The sequence below is a fragment of the Cervus elaphus genome, chromosome 11, assembly GCF_910594005.1.
Source record: "Cervus elaphus chromosome 11, mCerEla1.1, whole genome shotgun sequence".
In the NCBI taxonomy this organism is placed as follows: Eukaryota; Metazoa; Chordata; class Mammalia; order Artiodactyla; family Cervidae; genus Cervus; species Cervus elaphus.
Genome location: NC_057825.1, coordinates 92,271,003 through 92,290,375, shown reverse-complemented (window position 1 = coordinate 92,290,375; position 19,373 = coordinate 92,271,003). Strand labels below are relative to the sequence as shown.

At 48.1% G+C, this 19,373-nt stretch overlaps 1 protein-coding gene across 1 annotated transcript; it reads left to right on the top strand.

The window, feature by feature from the left end:
* The first annotated feature begins 5,129 nt into the window (after nucleotides 1–5,129).
* On the top strand, nucleotides 5,130–13,310 carry BOLA3 (bolA family member 3). The gene is made up of 4 exons (XM_043918413.1): nucleotides 5,130–5,284; nucleotides 7,878–8,001; nucleotides 9,775–9,863; nucleotides 13,046–13,310. The coding sequence occupies exons 1-4, from the start codon at nucleotides 5,231–5,233 to the stop codon at nucleotides 13,109–13,111; spliced, it is 333 nt and encodes a 110-aa protein (XP_043774348.1). The 5' UTR covers nucleotides 5,130–5,230; the 3' UTR covers nucleotides 13,112–13,310.
* The last annotated feature ends 6,063 nt before the right edge of the window (nucleotides 13,311–19,373 follow it).

Below are 19,373 nucleotides of genomic sequence, written 5' to 3'. Positions count from 1 at the left end.
AAAGTGGTCGTCTGAGGAGGCTTCACAAATTGCTGTGGAAAGAACAAAAGGAAAAGCCAGGGAGAAAGGGAAAGATACAGCCAAGTGAATACAGTGTTTCAGAGGATAGCAAGGTGAGATAAGAAGGCCTTCCTCAATGAAAAATGCAAAGAAAGAGGAAAACAATAGACTGGAAAAGACGAGATCTATTGAAGAAAATTGGAGCTATCAAGGGAACATTTCATGCAAGGTTGGGCACAGTAAGACACAGAAATGGTAAGGACCTAACAAAAGTCGAGAGGCTTCCCTGATGGCTCAGGCAGTAAAAAATCCACCTGCAATGCAGGAGACTTGGGTTCGATCCCCGAATTGGGAAGATCCCCTGGAGGAGGGCATGGCAACCCACTCTAGTATTCTTGCCTGGAGACTCCCCAAGGACAGAGGAGCCTGGTGGGCTACAATCCACGGGGTCGCAAAGAGTTGGACATGACTCAGCGACTAAGCACAGCACAACAGCAGGAGATTAAGAAGAGGTGGCAAGAACACACAGAAGAATACACAAAAAAGGTCTTGATGACCTGAATAATCATGATGGTGCAGTGACTGACTTAGAGCCAGACATCCTGGAGTGTGAAGTCAAGGGGGCCTTAGGAAGCTTGGAGGTGACAGAATTCCAGCTGAGCTATTTCAAATCCTAAAAGATGGTGCTATTAAAGTGCTGCACTCAATATGTCAGCAAATGTGGAAAATTCAGCAGTGGCCACAGGACTGGAAAAGATCAGTTTTCACTCCATTCCCAGAGAAGGGTAATGCCAGAGAATGTTCAAACTACAGAAAAGTTGTACTCACTCCACATGCTTAACAAGATCATCCTCAAAATACTTCAAGGTAGGCTCCAGCAGTATGTGAACCAAGAAATTCCAGATGTACAAACTGGGTTTAGAAAATTGCCAACATTTGTTGGATCATAGAGAAAGCAAGGAAATTCCAGCAACACATCTACTTCTGCTTCATTGACTACACCACAACCTTTGACTGTGTGAATCACAACAAACTGGAAAATTCTTAAAGAGATGGGAGTACCAGACCATCTTACCTGTCTCTTGAGAAACCTGTATGCAGGTCAAAAAGCAGCAATTAGAACCTTTCATGGAACAACTGACTGGTTCAAAACTGGGAAAGGAGTACAAGGGTTTATATTGTCATCCTTTTTATTTAACTTATACCCAGAGTACATCATACAAAATGCCAGGCTGGATGAATCACAAACAAATCAAGATTGCTGGGAGAAATATCAGCAACCTCAGATATGCATATGATAGCACTCTAATGGCAGAAAGTGAAGAGGAACTAATGAGCCTCTTGATGAAGGTGAGAGTAGAAAAGGTGGCTTAAAACTCAGCATTCAAAAAACTGAGATCATGGCATCTGTCCCATTACTTTATGGCAAATAGAAGGGGAAAAGTGGAAGCAGTGGCAGATCTTATTTTCTTGGGCTCCAAAATCATTGTGGATGGTCACTGCAGCCATGAAATTGAAAGACGCTCCTTGGAAGGAAAGTTATGACAAACCTAGACAGTGTATTAAAAAGCAAAGACATCACTTTGCCAACTAAGGTCCATATAGTCACAGCCATGGTTTTTCCAGTAGTCATGTACGGATGAGAGAGTTGGACCATAAAGAAGGCTGATCATGGAAGAATTGATGGGTTAGAATTGTGGTGCTGGAGAAGACTCTTGAGAGTCCCTTGGACAGAAGGGAGATCAAACCAGTCAACCCTAAAGGAAATTAACCCTGAATATCCATTCAAAGGACTGATGCTGAAGCTGACGCTCTAATACTTTGGCTACCTGATGGGAAGAGCCGACTCACTGGAAAAGACCCTGAGTCAGGTGGCTCCCTGGGGGAGACAAAACTGGAACTGCCTTAAAAGATGGGTGGTTACAACATAACAGAATTTTTGCACAGTTTGTATAGGGAAGTCAAGCAGTCCAGTATTAGTGAAGGATATATTTCAATTGGACAGGTAGGTAGAGGTAAGTCAAATGAAAGAACTTGGGTTTTTCACTTGTAGGTGATGACTCTGAAGTATTTTAATTAAGCAAATAATGGACAAGTTTTCATTTCAGGTGGCTCCAACAGCAGTTCCAAAAACTGAGGGTAGGAGGAAGATACTAAAGCAGATAGTCCAAAATAACCACTCCCCAGGTGATCCAGTTCAGTTCAGTTCAGTCGCTCAGTTATGTCCGACTCTTTGCAACCCCATGAATCACAGCACACCAGGCCTCCCTGTCCATCACCAACTCCCCGACTCAAGGGACTCTAACTCATGTCCATCGAGTTGGTAATGCCATCCAGCCATCTCATCCTCTGTCGTCCCTTCTCTTCCTGCCCCCAATCCCTCCCAGCATCAGGGTCTTTTCCAATGAGTCAACTCTTGAGGTGGCCAAAGTATTGGAGTTTCAGCTTCATCATCAGTCCTTCCAATGAACACCCAGGACTGATCTCCTTTAGGATGGACTGGTTGGATCTAGGGGTTGCTTTCTAATGTAGGGAACATAGGTTCAATCCCGTCGGGGAGCTAAAATCCCAGTTGCCATGGGGCAGCTAAGCTCGTGGCCCCGTGGGCCACGACTACTGTGCCTGCCTCCTCTGCACCAAGAGAGGTCCCCAGGCTACAATGAAGACCCAGCACATCCAGGAGGAAAAAAAAAGTGAGCCACTGTTAAGTTATGTGAAGAATGTTGGAGCAAAAGTACTGATTTTCAGTAAAGGAAAGAAGGAATTTTTCAAATGCAGTTCAGTGAATTTAACACTGGTCTCTTAGTTAAAAATAACTAAACCAATTAAAATTGCTTTAGTGTTCAGTTCTGGCTCTGCTTGTTTTGCTTCATTTCCACTGTGGCACTACCCACATGGTTACAAAGATGGTCCCCAAGAGTACACCTTCTACCAGTTTAGCAACCCAGGTGCAAATGATCCTTTATTTTCCTTAGTTCCCCAAAGTCTCTAGACCAATTCTGATTAGTCTGGCTCAGATCATGTGACCAACTCTAAGCCAGTCCCTAAATCTGATCAACCAGCCTAGGTCATGGGATATGGTCTGCCTCATTGAGACCTCCCTGTTTTGAGTAGCAAAGAGGTGATTCTCCACTATACTCTGGAAGAAATATCTTTGGCAGTTTAGTTACATCTCTGAAGAAAAATTGAAAGTTTGTAAATTATCCCTAATCCCACCAACTCTAATTGTTAAAGAATCAAGCAAAGAAAAAAAAAATGAGGCTATTAACAGTAATGCAAAGGAGAAATCGGGGCTTCCCAGTGGTAAAGAATCTACCTGCCCAATGCCAGAGCTGCGGGAGACATGGGTTCAATCTCCAAGTCAGGGAGATCCCCTGGAGGAAGTAATGGCAACCCACTCCAGTATTCTTGCCTGGGAAATCCCATGGACAGAGGAGCCCGGCGGGTTACAGTCCATGGGGTTGCAAAGAGTTGGATACAATTGAGCATTAGCACTGATGAAAGGAAAAATTATGAGGGTCAAAAAGACAAAATTCAACAGTAAATTTAAAAAATCTAATTGGCTTTATTGACTGTTAATTCAGGCAGCATCTCATCTAGCCAGTAAAGGGGAGTTCCAGAGGGCTACAGAAATGAAAAGACTTAACAGGCAAGTAAAAAGGTTATTTCAGGCTTAGGCAACCTACCTACAGGAGACAAAAGGTTTCTCTGTGAAAGATTATTTTGGTGGTGCTGAACAGAATATTTATGACTGATCAGAAGACAAGGCTTGAACTGACTTTAAAAGATGAGTTGGTTACCACATAAGCCATATTGTTGCACAGTTTGCATAGGGAGGTACAAGCAGTCCAGTAATAATGAAGGCTATATTTCAGTTGAGAAAGCTAAGTGCCAAAGAATTGATGCTTTCAAATTTTGGTGCTGTAGAAGACTTGAGAGTCCCTTGGACAGCAAGGAAATCAAACTAGTCAATCCTAAAGGAAATAAACCCTGAATATTCATTGGAAGGACTTATGCTGAAGCTGAAGCTCCGATACTTTGGCCACTTGATGTGAAGAGCCGAGTCCTTGGAAAAGACCCTGATGTTGGGGTGACACAGGATGAGATGGTTGGATGGCATCACTGACACAATGGACAGGAGTTTGAGCAAACTCTGGGAGATAGTGAAGGACAAGGAAGCCTGGCATGCTGCAGTCCATGGGGTTGCAAAGGATTGAACATGACTTGGTGATCAGACAAGTAAAGAGAACACAGTGTCTCCCCAAGAGCAAAAGCAGAGAAATTTTAAGCTAAGGTTATATGCACATTCATGAAAGGGCTTGGCCGAGGAGAATTCAGTCTAGAATGGGGGCAAAAGTTGTCAAGAGTCAAAGTTTTAGTTGATTCAAGTCAGGAGGGTCAGGGAAGGTCAATATCATTCCTTAGCTTCCAGTTGATCTGCTGGTTGAGCTTTCCAGCGGATGGGAGTGGTGTTTGAATTTTGCAAAACATCTCAAAAAGAGTTTGCCAGGCTATCCAAGGTCTGTGGCTCCAGTGGCTCTTCTGCTGAGCCATTTCCTGCAGGCACCTTAAATTCAGGGACATCCAAAACTGAGTTAGTCGACCCTCTTCACCCCAAACCTAGTCCTCCTCTACCCATTTCATTGTCCAAGCCAGAAACCTGAGAGTCATCCCTGACGCCTTCATCCCCTCTCCCGCCAATACTGTCTTCCAGTCCATTCGCCTCCCAGGTGTCTGAGTCCACTCCTCCCATTCCTGCTGCTGTTCAGGCCTTTAGTCTCTGGACCACTGCGACTGTCCCCGCTCTTGCAGGGGCCAATGATCTTTCTAAACCCAAATCTGAAAACGACTCCCCTGCTTAAAATCCTCCTCCGGCTCCCTCATGGAGCGAGAAGTCGAAGCTCCTCCGTTTAGCAGCAGGTTTTCTGGTGGAGAGTAGGAATGGGGGCGTTCCACCTAGGGCACCAGGGTCCTTGGGACGGGGGAGAGTCCGAGCACCGGCTTCTAGGCCGAGGCGGAAGGACCCACTGGGAGCGAGGGCTAGGAGGCAGGGGAAGCCAGGACAGTCAGGGCAGACGGCGGGGCCCTGGGCGTCCTGGGCGTGCGGGGCGGCTCGCGGCCTCCGGACAGCAGGGGGCGGCCTCGCCCGTGGCGGCGGCGGCTCTGGTCCCGGACTCCGCGTCTTTTGGGCGACACGGCGACCTCGGACGGCGGGCCGCGTCGGCCGGGCATGGCGGCGTGGAGCCCGGCCGCGGCAGGGCCTCTGCTTCGCGGAACCCGCCGGGTGAGCGTGGACGGGGACCGAGCCACTCGCCCCGGGGCAGGAACTGCGCTGGGACCGCGGGGCGGGCCGGGGTTGGAGAGACGGCCCGCGGAGGGCGACGCGCCGGGCCAGGGGCTTCGCCTCCTTTCTCTCATTCATTGATTTGCTGGTTCATTCATTCAGTGGCCCCGGCTACGGGTACTGAGAGAAGTGTCAGGCCCGGCGCGTGCTGGGGGAGCTCCCCAACGGGGTGGGGGTTGAGGTCGAGGGGAACGGATACCTAAACAGTCGTAATCCAGCAGGCACGGAAAAAGCCATGTCGGTTTACTGAGCCGAAGACATGGGAGTCAGAGCCTGGAGTCGCGGAGTGCGTGCTGGTTCCTGTGACTGAGTCAGGACTCCGGAACGTCCTCCTGGCTTCTGTGACCTTGACCCTTTCCAAATCTCACACTCCTGGAGTTGGGAGCCAGTAGAGGGCACTCACCATACGTTCTCCTAATTTTTTCTCCCGCTTGCTGGTTCATTCTTCCTTCACTCCATCCATTTCTTTTGCTTTCCTCTCACATTCTTCCTTCTCTTGGACCTGCCTCCCCCAAGCATGAAAGGCACTGCTGCTGGTGACTTTCATTATGGACAGTCGACATTCCAGGGGTTGTGTCAGTAGATTGCTGGTTTAAAGGCCGCTGCCTGCAGATCAGCAGAGATGAGGGAAAGACTTTTCCCAAGGAGTCATAGTGCTAACCCCACTCTCACCCTTTAGTGACTGCTGCGCTGCCTGCCACATAGCTACCCTCTGCCTTTGCCCCCAGCCCCACCCCCAGGGCACCGTTTTCAGAGGAGGTCTGCGATCCAGCCAATCTTACCCAGGTCCACAACATAAGATTCTGTCCCTCTGAACAGCACTCAGTCTCCCTGCAGATCTTTCTCCTGACCTGCATTTCAGCTGCCTGCTAGAATCAGGACTTCTTTGGGGGTGCCTAGTACATAATGCTGGTTTTCTCTGGTGGCTCAGCCGGGAAACAGTCCGCCTGCAATGCGGAGAACCTGGGTTCGATCCCTGGCTTGGGAAGATCCCCTGGAGGAGAGCATGGCAACCCACTCCAGTATTCTTGCCTGGAGAATCCTCGAGGCCAGAGGAGCCTGGCGGGCTACAGTCCCTGGGGTCGCAAAGAGTCAGACACGACTGAGCAAATGACAGCACAATACATATGCCCTGAATTGTGTGGATATTTCCCCCTCCTCATTCATTCACCCATCACTCAAGTTCTCCTGAGGGCCTGCCCTGTGTCAGTTCTGGAAGACTGCAATAGCAGGACAGACCCATGTCTTGGCCTCTAAGACCAATTGGTGAAAGAGTCAGTGCACAGGGTATTTTAAAGAAGATGCTCTGAGGTTCTGTAACACAGGACTCTGCTCTAGGCCATCAGAAAAGGCCTAGAGGATGGGCAAGACTGAGCAGGTGAAGGGATGGTAGCTTCAGCACCAGCATGTGGTGAACAGCACTCCACCCACCATCCTCCTCCAGCCAGGGAGCCTGGTACTACTCCCTTTTTAAGGATACTCTTATCTGGGAATCTTTCCTGACTTGCTTCAAAAGGCACTGTTACATTGGCATCAAGAAGCCTGTGTAAAAAGTCCAAAATCTTTACCTGACACTGAAGCCGTACCATACTTTATTTTCTTTTTTTCAATATTTATTTTTACTTATTTGTTAGGCTGCACTGGGTCTTAGCTGAAGCATGCAGAATTTTTTATCTTTGTTGCAGCATACAGGAGCTTTAGTTGCAGCATGCAAACTCTTAGTTGCTGGATGTGGGATCTAATTCCCCCAGCAGGGACCGAACCCAGGCCCCCTCCATTGGAAGTGCAGAGTCTTAGCCACTGGATCTCCCGGGAAGTCCCTGCCATGCTATTTTCAGTCTCTCTTTTCAGCATGTGCTTAACCTAGCCAAGGGGCTGCTGACATGATTTTCTGCATCTTCATCCCTAAGGGTTGAGACACATTCCCATCAGAAGCACTGGCTCCTTAGGGTAGCCATTGGGGGAGGGAAGAATGTTACTTCCAATGGTAAATAATCTAAAAATGTTCCTCTTTCAGATCCTTTCACAGAATTCTGTTTCTTCTTTCCAGTAAGGATTGCAGAGAATAGCTGCCTTATAGCAGTAGGTCACAGGGTTATACCCACTGGAGAGAATGTGGAATGTTAATCAGGCCTGAAGGGTGGGTGCTGTTTGCTCCCATTAGCACATGGTCAGCGGCATGCTTGCCCAAGCAGGGCATGCCTGGCCTCTCCTAGTCTGCATCTTACTATGGGATCCAACCTTGGGCATATCACTTGGCACTTCAGGCACCTCACTAAAGCTGTCTTCATGATAGGGTGTCACTGTCGTGAGGAATAAACATCTGTTGAATTAACTTAGGGGCCTTGTTATCTCTGGAGTTCAAGTTAGTTATTTACAATTCCACTCCTCGCTCAAAAAAAGTTTATTCTGCATCCTGGGGAACTTCAATGGACATCTGATGCCACGCAGTCCCCCCGATTTAGCCCAGGGCCCTGCCTCGCAGGGGAGGTCAGAGGGGCCTGCACAGTGACTCTCCTCTGTTCTGCGGCAGCTTCCTCTTCTCCACTGGGCCCAGCGCACCTTTGCCTCACAGACTGAGGGGGAGCTCAAAGTGACCCAGATTCTCAAAGAAAAGTTTCCTCGAGCTACCGCTATCAAAGTCACTGACATTTCGGGTAAGGTTTGCTCTCATCTCTCCCACAGAGTTTGGTAGGATGTTACTCGCCGGAGGGGAACAGGGCAGGGGACTGGTGCTCACCCCCAGTGGCTTCTCAGTATGTGTGGGTTTTGGACAGACTGACCTTGGCCTCTCCTCCCGGAAGGGGTGGAGGTGGGAATGCTGAGACTTCAGCGGGGAACTCCGGGGACTCAGGGTTGCCAACCTGGCCCGGCTCAGATTAGACTCCTCTCAGTCACCCTGGGGCTCAGCTCCAGTCTTTAGTTTGACTTTGAGATGAGCCAGACTTTAATTTCCCCATATTCTTCTGACACCCTAGAATGCCAGAGCTGGAACAGATTCCAGGAAGAATGAGTCCAGAGAAGCCAAAGAACTTGCCTGGCCCTTTACAGGGAGGCAGCAGCAGGACCAGGACCCAGGGAGACTGTCCTGAGCCCAGTGACCAGCCCTGGCCAGGCCCTGCCTTTCTCGAATGGCCGCTGGGGCCTCAGAAGTTCAGGCTGACTGTGTATTAGGAGCAGGCTGGGCAATCAACGTCTGCCCCCATTGGACAGGAAAGATAAGGCCTTTATCCAGACACGCATGTGGACGAGTTGGCGATTCCCACACCCAGACAGTCTTTATCAGTCTCCATTGCTCTAGGGCTCACTGGTTTCTCAGAACATAACATTTATAAGGATCAGGAGAAAGTTCAGAGAGTCCTTTTATCCTGGTCACTATAGGAAATGAACCAATCTAAAGATCTGTCAGAATGGCGGGTTGAGTGAGCCCCCTGCAGGGGTCCCAGGGCAATGCTGAGGTCTTGATGTCACCAGTCCTGTACCTGCCACAGGCCCAGTTAGGGCAGAGCTGGAACTTGACCTCTGGTCTGGCTCTGCCTAGTCCTGGGTAGAGTGCAGAAAGGGGATCAAGGCTGGGAACCTTGGTTTAGCCAAAACTTAGTCTCCTAGAACATATAAGAAAAGCTTAACAAAGCCTATTGAATGAATGGCACTTTCTTGCTGAGTTGTTTCATGCTAGAGCAGCACATTTTATTGTTATCATTCATCAGCCCTAGCTCTCAAGCCACATGGAGACAAAGCTTGGTCTAGGGGTAGATGGGTCCAGACAAACTCTGCCTTGAGAGCTGTCCCTTACCGGCCACAGCCCAGGGGGAAACCCTTAATGCAGCTTGTAGACCAGGGGTGCTGGAGAGCCCAGCTCTGTGATTAGCACATCTTCACTGTTCATTGTAATGCTGTGTCCATATCATTCAGCTTTCTGCTGAATGATAGCATTCAGATCATCTCTCTCACACTTCCTTATTCCTTTACTTTCAGATATGACTGCACGTGGTTTTCAAGTCAGATTTTAATATGTTTTTGCATTTTTAAAAATACCAATTGCTGGTCCTTTGGGACAGGACATTGAAATTCAGTCCCTCCCGTCTTCTTCCATGGCATTTGCTGGCTTAATAAAAGGAACTAGTAGGACAACTGACATTTCTTAGGCTTTGCATGTCTTGTGCCTTATCTTTCCTACCATGGAAGCAGTAATGCTGGGGAATACAAGCGCTTTGCAGAAGGAAGAGCACATTTGGGATTGAGGCAGCCTGCCAGGAGGAGGGCGGGATCAGATTGTAAGCCATGATCATCTAACAATCTTAGCAGTTTTCTGCTGAATGATGACATTCAGACCTTCTTTGGATTGTGTGGTACTTATTCAAGGACATAAGGAACTGTGGTTGCTGTAACTTAATAACTGAAACACTTTCAAATGACATTTATTTCAGGAGGCTGTGGGGCAATGTATGAAATTAAAATTGAATCAGAAGAATTTAGAGAGAAGAGAACTGTCCAGCAGCACCAGATGGTTAATCAGGTCAGTAGAGGCAGCAGTGCTGCTTTGTCACATCTCTGCATCTGAAAGGGCCTGCAGGTGGAGACAGCATTGTACTCCCCATCCTAGGAGAGCACAGTGCAGTTCACATCATGTGAGCAGGACTCCGGATCTCAGAAAAACATAAACTGAAGCTATCTGGGATTGTATTGTAGGCAAATACGAATTTTATTCAAAATTGAAAACAGGCCACCCAATAGTTATTTTATATTTCCCTGTATAGTACTACCAATGTTTACTGTTATTATTGCATATTGAATAGTGTTTGTAAACATAAGACAATAAAAGATACATGTTCTTGTAGATTTGAAGGTTTCATTTAAGCCTCTTTTAGGACTACTTTACAGGTGGGTAAATGGAGGCATGACCTGATTGAGAGCTGCTCCAGCTGTCCCAGACCCAATGACAACAGCAGGGGGCTGGAACATCAGATTTAACCTGGTTAAGGCCCAGTGTATTCATGATCTATGCTTATTTCGCTTGCAGTTTATACCAGCCTTGACCCTTGCACCTGTGTCTGTAAGCTCACCCCTCCATCAGTGTGTTTATCATTCTGGAAAATTGGACTTTATAACCTAGTTTAACTTTTGTAAAGCACAGCTCTGGCCATGAAAGTCCAGTCCAGGTGTTCCAAACGACTCTTCCAGGCCTTTCCCACCCTTCTTGGCATGGACCCTCCCTCTGGCCCCTGCCCATTGGTCTCTCCATGCTTCCGGCCCTTTGCCCAGATCAGACCTCCTGCCTGGGCTGCCCCTCCCTCACTTCTTTGCTAGGCTCACATGCTGCCTCCCCACCTGCCTAGCAGGGAATAAATGCCCTCCACCCTCTGGATCCAGCCTTTCCTGCCTTGTGTCCTAAATACTTAGGTCCGTGGATACTCTGGTTCCTTGTTGGATCCATCTTCAGATCCCCTGGCTGTGGGCACAGAAGGCCCTGGGGCATGCTGGTGGTCACTGGGCTGTCTGAGGTGCAACCGCAACCAGTTCTGTCCTCCAGAAGCACTGCCAGCCCCTCGTGACCCCAGGGATTGGGGCCAAGGTAGACGACAAGGCAAGAAGACCTGGCTGGCCCAGATCACCCCCAGCTGGTAGAACTTTGGGTTTTTGTTATCAAAACTACTCAGGCTGCCTAGTGCAACTGGGCTCCTAGGGGGTCTGTTAATTACAGCACATCCCCTGGCCTGAAGCCCTGGTCACAAGGATGTAGGTTTTGGAGTTAGACTGCCCACATTTCAAATCTGGGCCCTACTTCTTTCTTGTGACCGCTGTGTGACTTTAAGCAAGTTACATAACCTCCCTTTGCCTCAGTTTCCTAATTTGTAACAGGGAGAGTAACAGGATTTGCCTCAAAGTGCTCTTTCGAGGATTAGTGGTAAAGTCATGTAAAGCACTGGGAAGAGCGTCTGCCACACGGTGAACCCCTCATCAGTGTCAGCTGCCATCACCATCATCTTACCTGTAAGCACTGCGAGGAACCTGCACCCAGTCCAAGGGGCATGACAGCACTTTCCTCCACTTGGGAGAATGTCATCTATATCACCTTGGGCTCAAAGTTTCCTTTGGGCCCCTACTGGTCTCTCTGGTCCCATCCTTGCTGAAGAACCTTGCTCACTTGTCTGTCATTGCCCTAGGAACCTGACTGTGCAGGCCAGCCCTGCGTCTGTTTTCTTTTTTTGTAAGTTTTATTTTATATTGGAGCATAGTTGATAGAAGGAAAGGAGAGCTGGCCTGGGTTTGGTTACTATTTTACAGAGAAATTAAATGTTTAATGCCTGAAAGACTTTCCATTTCCGAGAATTCATCTCCTGGTATTGGTGTACTTTTAACCTGGAGCAGCTACGCAGCCAGGCCCACAACCACTGGGGCAGCGTTGCAGGGCAGGAAGGCCTGAGCCTGACCTCCGGCCCCATTCAGGTCCTGGAGCTTATCTCCTGGTGCTGCAGGGACTAAATATCTGTTTGATTATGGTTCCTCATTTACACTTGGGCCCTGACATCATTTGTAGCCTTAAACAAATCTCCTCATTTACAACTTGATTTATTCTGATCTAGAGTAAAATTGGGGAATTGGTGCTGGTGAGCATGGTTTTATTTTTTAAAATATTTTTACATGAAGCTACATATATTTTTTCTTTTAATTCAAGTAATTTTTAAAAATTTTGCCCATGCTGCTCAGCTTGCTAAATCTCAAGTTCCTCAACCAGGGGTTGAACCCAGGCCTCTGTTGTGAAAGTGCTGAATCTTAACTACTAAACCACCAGGGAGCTCCCAGTGTGGGTTGTTGTTTTTTTTTTTAATATAATTTTGTTTCATTTATTTATTTTTGGCTAAGCTGGGTCTTGGTTGCTGCAAGGGCTTTTCTCTAGTCGTGGAGAGCGGGGGCTTCTCTTGTGCGGCAAGGCTCCAGGCTGCACGGGGCTCAGCGGTTGCGGTTCTCAGGCTCTAGAGCTCAGGCTCGGTAGTTACGTGCATGGGCTCAGTTGCTCCGCAGCGTGTGGGACCTTCCTGCATCAGGGATCAAACCCACATCTCCTGTGTGGGCAGGCGGATTCTTTACCACCGAGCCACCAGGGAAGCCTCGGTGTGGTTTTAAAGAACAGCTGTTCTTTGCTCAAAAAGCAAAACACAAGGAGCAGCCTAAAAGTTCTTCACTGGGGCAGCCGAGAAAGTTAGAATGCATATAATGCAACACTGTGCTGACCCAGAAAAGAATGAGGCTGTGCTCTATGCCTGATACAGAAAGATCCTGTGTGAGGGGAAAACAGTGTAGAACAGTGTTTGAAATGCTATCATTTGTGGCTTAAAAAGGTAGTGTGGTGGAATATATATTCATATTAGCTTGAACATGCATTTTCTTAAATTCTCACAAAGATACACATGCAAGTAACAACAGTTTTATATTTGGGAGGGAGGTGGAAACTGGGGACACCTGTGGGAGGGAGACTTCAGGACATGCTTTTTTATGCCTTTTGATTTTTGAGCCAACTTAAATAGCGACTCCAAGAAAAGTGTTTTCCAAAAAAAAAGGTAAAGATTGTTTAAAGAAAGTGTGTGTGCAAAGTGTCCTACAGAGATAAAGCTATTAATATATAAAAATATTCCAGTAGAGACTCACTGTAATCAGTGTCAAATACAAAACAATGATGATGCTCTTCTGCTTCCTTAGGCACTAAAAGAAGAAATCAAAGGTATGCATGGATTGCGGATATTTACCTCTGTCCCCAAACACTGACCACACGCTTGCTGCGTTGCTGCTGCTGCAAAAACTTTGGATGAATCTTACTACCACCGTTCTTTCCTCAGCATATGACAAAAAGTTTATCTATTTTGTTCATAGACATTTCCATATTGTAATTATAAAAGAATATGGTATCTATTTAGATATTAAATTAAAGGTAACAGATAAGTAAAATTTTTTTCATTACAAAATATTTACTGAATCCTGTTCTGTGCCTAGGCAACATTCTTAACATGGGGATAATGTAATTAATAGATGCAGACCAAGAAAGACTATATGAAATTTTTGAAGGGTCATGAGTAATACTTTTAGTTCCTTTATTTCAGAAACATGTCCTTTTATTCAAAGTGGTCTTGTCTTTTGAACAGTTCTGTCCTGATGCTAGAGGCAGAATGGAGTGCAAGCTTCCTTGTCAAGAAACTTTGTTTTTTCTTCTCCTCTATGAAACTGCTCAGGTCCCTTAATCTTACCGAAAAGAAAGGAAAGACTCTGGTTTTGCTCCTCCCTTAGTTTACCACTGTCTTTCCCTTTCCCTCCAAACTTCTTACCAGAATGATTCTGGACCCTCAAGTTTCTTACTTCCTGGAGTGGACTCTGAGGAGTGTTGGTTGCCTGGGTTAGGGTCTTCTTCAAGTCTGAAGATCCCGCACCCTTTGCACCCTGGTGGAAGGTTGAGCCCACCTGCCATAACAGAAGCTGGAAAGCCTTGCTTTCCTAGCTCCCTGGCAAACAAGGCACAGGCAGATGATCTAGACTCAGCCAATCAGATGGATCCGCCTTGAGCTCTGCACTGGGAGCAAGGGACGCTGTGAAGCATGGGTGGTGGCTTGTCCATTTTGGCAGCCATGGCAGCAATGTCCAGTGTCCTGGGAGGTGTCTGTGTCATCGGCCACCATCTCTGGAGTCCATGGTGGTAGTCACACTGTCTGCAACATGATTTGGGCTTTGTCTTCCTCTTCCAGTCCATTTTCAGAAGCCACTTCGTCAGTGTTCCCAGAAATTCTACGATTATCCCCAGGTCCTTTCACTAAGTTCTTTTCTGCTCACACTGGCCTACTCAGTGTCTGATGCTTACAAACCAGAGCCCTGGCGGGCTCACCTGCCCTGCACAGGGCGGGCAGCTCCTACCCTCCTGCTCCCGCCTCCCCGCTGGAGAGCTGAGAAATCACATCCACTGCCACTCAATCCTCCACGTGACCTGTCACCATGGCGATGGGAGGTTGACCATCCACTCCTTCCTGAAACTCCTGTGTGTTCCATGGAATTGACCACCAGAGAAATCATTGGTCACTATTAGTTCTTAGGATTCCTCTTACTTCCCTAAGAAATAAAAGTATGTAGGTAAAACAACTTTGAGCTCTGGAGCAGCACAAATTTTAAATATTCTGTTCACATACTGTGCCCTCATTTTTTGGCTTAAAATTGTTCTCTAACCCCACAGTATAGGGGAGGGATTGGTGTCCTGCCAAGGCAGAACTGACTTTTACAGGGAATAGATTCATTCAGTTCTATCAGAGTTGATAAGAAAGGATAAAAGAGAACTCCTAAGGGCCCAAGGCACCCCTGAAAGAGCTACACACCCTGGAGGACAGCTTTCAGGTGGTGGTGTGAGGAAACACCTAGATCACAGAGACACGAAGAAGGCAGGGGTGGGGGAGAACAGAGAGACCACAGAATTAGATACACGTTGATTACTTGTGTGGAGCCTAATTATCCTCTTGAGGGTGGGCTGGACACAGTGATCTGCTTCTATAGAACAGATTAAAGTGGAAGTGACAGTGTACAGCTGCAGAGACCAGGTCATAAAAGGCATTGTGGCTTCCTCCTTGCTCTCTTGGACAGCTTTGCTCTGGGGGAAGGCAGCTGCCATATTGTGAGGACGCTCAAGCAGCCTGTGGAGAGGTCCAGGTGATGAGGAACCAGGAGTCTCCAACAGTCAGTGAAGTAGGCCTGCCAGCAGTCCCAGATGACACCTTGACTGCAAACAGCCAGAACTACTCAGCTAGGCTACTCCTCAATTGCTGACTGATAGAAACTGTGAGATAATGTTTGTTGTTTGCAACTATAACATTCTTGGATAAACTTTTATGCAGCAATAGATAACTGATACACATGTGCATTACTAGGACAACACGGGATTACACATATTAAAGGAAGGGCTGTAAAGCCAAACTGCAGAAAGGACAGGGCTACAGCTAAGGTCAGGACCACCGCCAGCACCACCTGGGGCTCCTTGCCTCTCCTGTCCGCTCGCTGCAGGTCTGCCTTATTCTCTCACTGTCAATCAGCGTTCACCACATGCTGTCAGTATACAACGGGCTATACCGCCAGTAGCTCCTAATATCTTAATGTGTACCTCAGGAAAAGGGCAGGAGAATGCAATGGCACCCCACTCCGGTACTCTTGCCTGGAAAATCCCATGGACGGAGGAGCCTGGTAAACTGCACTCGGTGGGGTCACTAGGAGTCGGACAGGACTGAGCGACTTCACTTTCACTTTTCACTCTCATGCACTGGAGAAGGAAATGGCAACCCACTCCAGTGTTCTTGCCTGGAGAATCCCAGGGACGGGGGAGCCTGGTGGGCTGCCGTCTATGGGGTTGCACAGAGTCGGACACGACTGAAGTGACTTAGCAGCAGCAGCATGAGAAAGACAGACTTTCCTTCCAACTTCCACTTCAAAGGAGGCTGGGGAGGGCCTCCAATCAGGGGCCACCTGGACTAATCAGCTGGAGTCCAGGCGCTACAGTGCACTGAGCCTCCCTCCAGACTCTGGTTTGGAGTGGAGGGAGGAAAACCTCCGAAAGAAGCAGGGGTTCTGCTTTCCAAAGCAGAGACAGGGGCAAGACAACAGGTATGCTCAACTGCAGGAAAAGGTGAGTGAGAGAATCGGGAGAGAAAGCCTGGTAGGAGCTGGCAGCACTAGAGAAACTTGGATCTTCCCTCTGCTTCACCACACCCCTGCCCCAGAGGACTCCCCCACCCCACCCCACCCCCAGTTGTTCTGACTCCCAAATTAAAAGGCAAGCTGGGAGAGGAATCACAGTGTTTCTTTTTAGTTGATCGAATAAGAAGAAACTGTTTAATGTTAGCAGCCACAGTATATATTACATTGCATCTGATACAGCTAATTCCTAGAGCTTAGATTAAGGGCTACTTATGGAAACTGCTGAATTAAGATGATACATTTTCTGAGTGAAGTGTCCTTTTAAAAAACAGTGTATAGTTTTCCTGTGGAAAATCCAAGCTGACTAAGCAAGTCAACCTAAGTAAAGGACATTGCCAGGTCCACTGGCCCTCCCTGTTTTGTTAAGAGGGGTTCCTGCGGTGCCCCCCTTACCCGGATCAAGGCACCAAACTAGCAGTGGTGGGACAGGCTGGCCTGCAACCTGGGAGAGGACTAGGGCCACAACGTCCCACCCAGACAATGGCAGTGCCAGGGGGTCAATAGATTCAAATTCCTTTCTTGGGAATCCTGACTGGAAAGCGTGAGTCAAGACCAAAGGACAGCTACTGGCTGGTGGAAAGCTCTAGGCAAACAAATCTGGTTCAGATCGGGAAATATGAAGAGCATCAGTCAAGGAGAAGGGGAAATTGAAAAAAAAAAAAAACAAAAACGGACTAGGAGCTGTCATGAGGGGCATTGGTAAGTCCGAGTTAAGAAGAAGTCAACACTAGGAAATAAAGACAGCGATTCTCAACCTACTGCAAATCAGAACTACCTCGAGTAGTATTTTTAAAATACCCATACCTGGTCCCTCCCAGGTCAAATAGACCGGCTAGTGGATGCAGGAGCCTAAGTTAAAGACAGACTCGACGTGACCCGTCAGGGATTCGCTAGAGCCCCCGGCGTCGGGACCCACCCCTCAGACCCCTTTCGCCGGCCCTGCCCACCGCCGTGGCCCTCTAGGGAGCTGCGCATGCGTCAGTCGGCCAGCTCGCCTCCCGCGTCCAGGGGGCGCAACCCCCAGGCCCCTGGCTGCGCAGAGTAGACCGCGGCCGTGCGCGCCGCCGCCGAGCCCGACGCAGCCCCGACCTGGCCTGGGCGGAGGCCGCGCTGCTACGCGCGGAGGCAGACCCGGGGGACCCAGGGCCAGCAGGCCGGACCTCCACTAGCCTCGACCCTCTCCGGGGAGCCGCAAAGAGCCGCTGGGAGCGGAGCCGGTCCGTGTTCCCGCCCTGCGCTCGCTCGCGACAACTCAAAGCCGTCGGCGCGCCTTGGAGACCCCGGCGGAGGGCCGCGGCCACGGCTCAGCGAGGCCCCCAGGGCCCAGCCCCGCCCCCTCGCGCCGGGCCGGACCTCCCCGGGGCTCCGGCGCCCCTCGCCTGGCCGCGGCGGGGTCTCCACCCCTCGCCCGCGGGGCCGGCTTTGGACGCCTTTTTGTTTGTGTTTACTCTGACAGTGTTGGTAGGTGGAAGTCTTCGGTTTGGCACCTCGTTTCAGGGAACTGATCCCTTCTTAAGCTGTAATAAAATACTGATACTGTGAATTTAAAGGAACATTTATGTACTTAAATTTTTTTAGAAAAACGTAATATTTTTTAGACAGAAAAGAGGATACATACAAGTAAAAGGTGACAGACGGTTTCATAATAAAAAGAAACAATCATGTTGACCTTTGTTCAAACGCAGTTTATTCAAAACCCCAGTGTCTAGGGTAGCCTGCTGTCTTATTGAGCAGGCAGCTTCCCTAGGGGTTATGAAAGCAAAATGGTTGTTAGGGAGCAGAATAACCAGATAAACAAATGGATAAACGTGTAAGAAGTTAAAACAACTGAAGTTCAATTAATCACTTTGTGTTATTCAGTTGCTCAGTCGTGTCCAACTGTTTGTGACCCCATCAACTGCAGCCATTCCAGGCTTCCCTATCTTTCACTATCTCCCAGAGTGTGCTCAAATTAGTGTCCATTGAGTCAGTGATGCCATCCAACCATCTCATCCCATGTTTCCCCCTTCTCCTCTTGCCCTCAGTGTTTCCTAGCATCGGAGTCTTTTCCAATGAGTAGGCTGTTGTCATCAGATGGCCAGAGTGTTGGAGCTTCAGCTTCAGCACCAGTCCTTTCAATGAATATTCAGGGTTGATTTCCTTTAGGATTGACTGGTTTGATCTCCTTGCAGTCCAGTGGACTCTTAAGAGTCTTCTCCAACACCACAGTTTCAAAGCATCTATTCTTCAGCGCTCAGCCTTCTTGTTTCTACTCTCACATCTGTGTATGACTACTGGAAAAGCCATAGCTTTGACTGTACAGATCTTTGTCAGTGGATTGATGTCTGCTTTTTAATACACTTTTTAGGTTTGTCATTGGGCTTCTCTCGTAGCTCAGTTGGTAAAGAATCTGCCTGCAATGCAGGACACCCTGAGTCAGGAAGATCCCCTGGCAAAGGAAATGGCAACCCACTCCAGTATTCTTGCCTGGAGAATCCCATGGACAGAGGAGCCTGGCAGGCTATAGTCCATGGGGTTTAAAGAGTCAGACACGACTTAGCAACTAAACCACCACTACCTAGGTTTGTCATAGCTATTCTTCCAAGGAGCAAGTCTTTTAATTTCGTGGCTGCAGTCACCATCCACATTGATTTTGGAACCCAAGGAAATGAAATCTGACCCTGTTTCCACTTTTTCCCTATCTGTTTGCCACGAAGTGGTAGGACTGGATGCCACGATCTTCATTTTTTGAATGCTGGGTTTTAAGCCAGCTTTTTTGCTCTCTTTCACCTTCATAAAGAGGCTCTTTAGTTTTTCTTCACTATCTGCCATTCAAGTGGTATTGTCTGCATATCTGAGGTTGTTATTTCTCCCAGCAATCTTGGTTCCAGCTTGTGAGTCATCCAGCCCAGCATTTTGTATGATGTAATCTGCTTATAAGTTAAATAAGCAGAGTGACAACATACAGCCTCGTATATTCCTTGTATAGTCCTTTCCCAGTTTTGAACCAGTCCGCTATTGGCGTGTCCAGTTCTAACTGTTGCTTCACTTTAGGTTTTTGGCTTTTTATAAGCAGTTTATCCCTGGAGAAGGGAATGACAACCTACTCCAGTACTCTTGCCTGGAGAATCCCATGGACAGAGGAACCTGGCAGGCTACAGTCCATGGGGTTGCAAAGAGTTGAACAGGACTAACGAAGCGCACACACAGCACAGTTTGCCTAGCTTTCCTTTTGTTTTTAAAACTAATTTTATTTGTCCAAGTGAAACCTTTTTTTAAATGGCTACACTGGGTCATCACTGGGGCACTTGGGTTTTCTCTAGTTGCTTCA

Coding starts and splice junctions, on each gene's coding strand:
- BOLA3 (XM_043918413.1), top strand. CDS start 5,231: ATGGCGGCGTGGAGCCCGGCCGCGGCAGGGCCTCTGCTTCGCGGAACC. Junction 8,002..9,774: donor CAAAGTCACTGACATTTCGG/GTAAGGTTTGCT, acceptor CATTTATTTCAG/GAGGCTGTGGGGCAATGTAT. Junction 9,864..13,045: donor AGCACCAGATGGTTAATCAG/GTCAGTAGAGGC, acceptor CTGCTTCCTTAG/GCACTAAAAGAAGAAATCAA.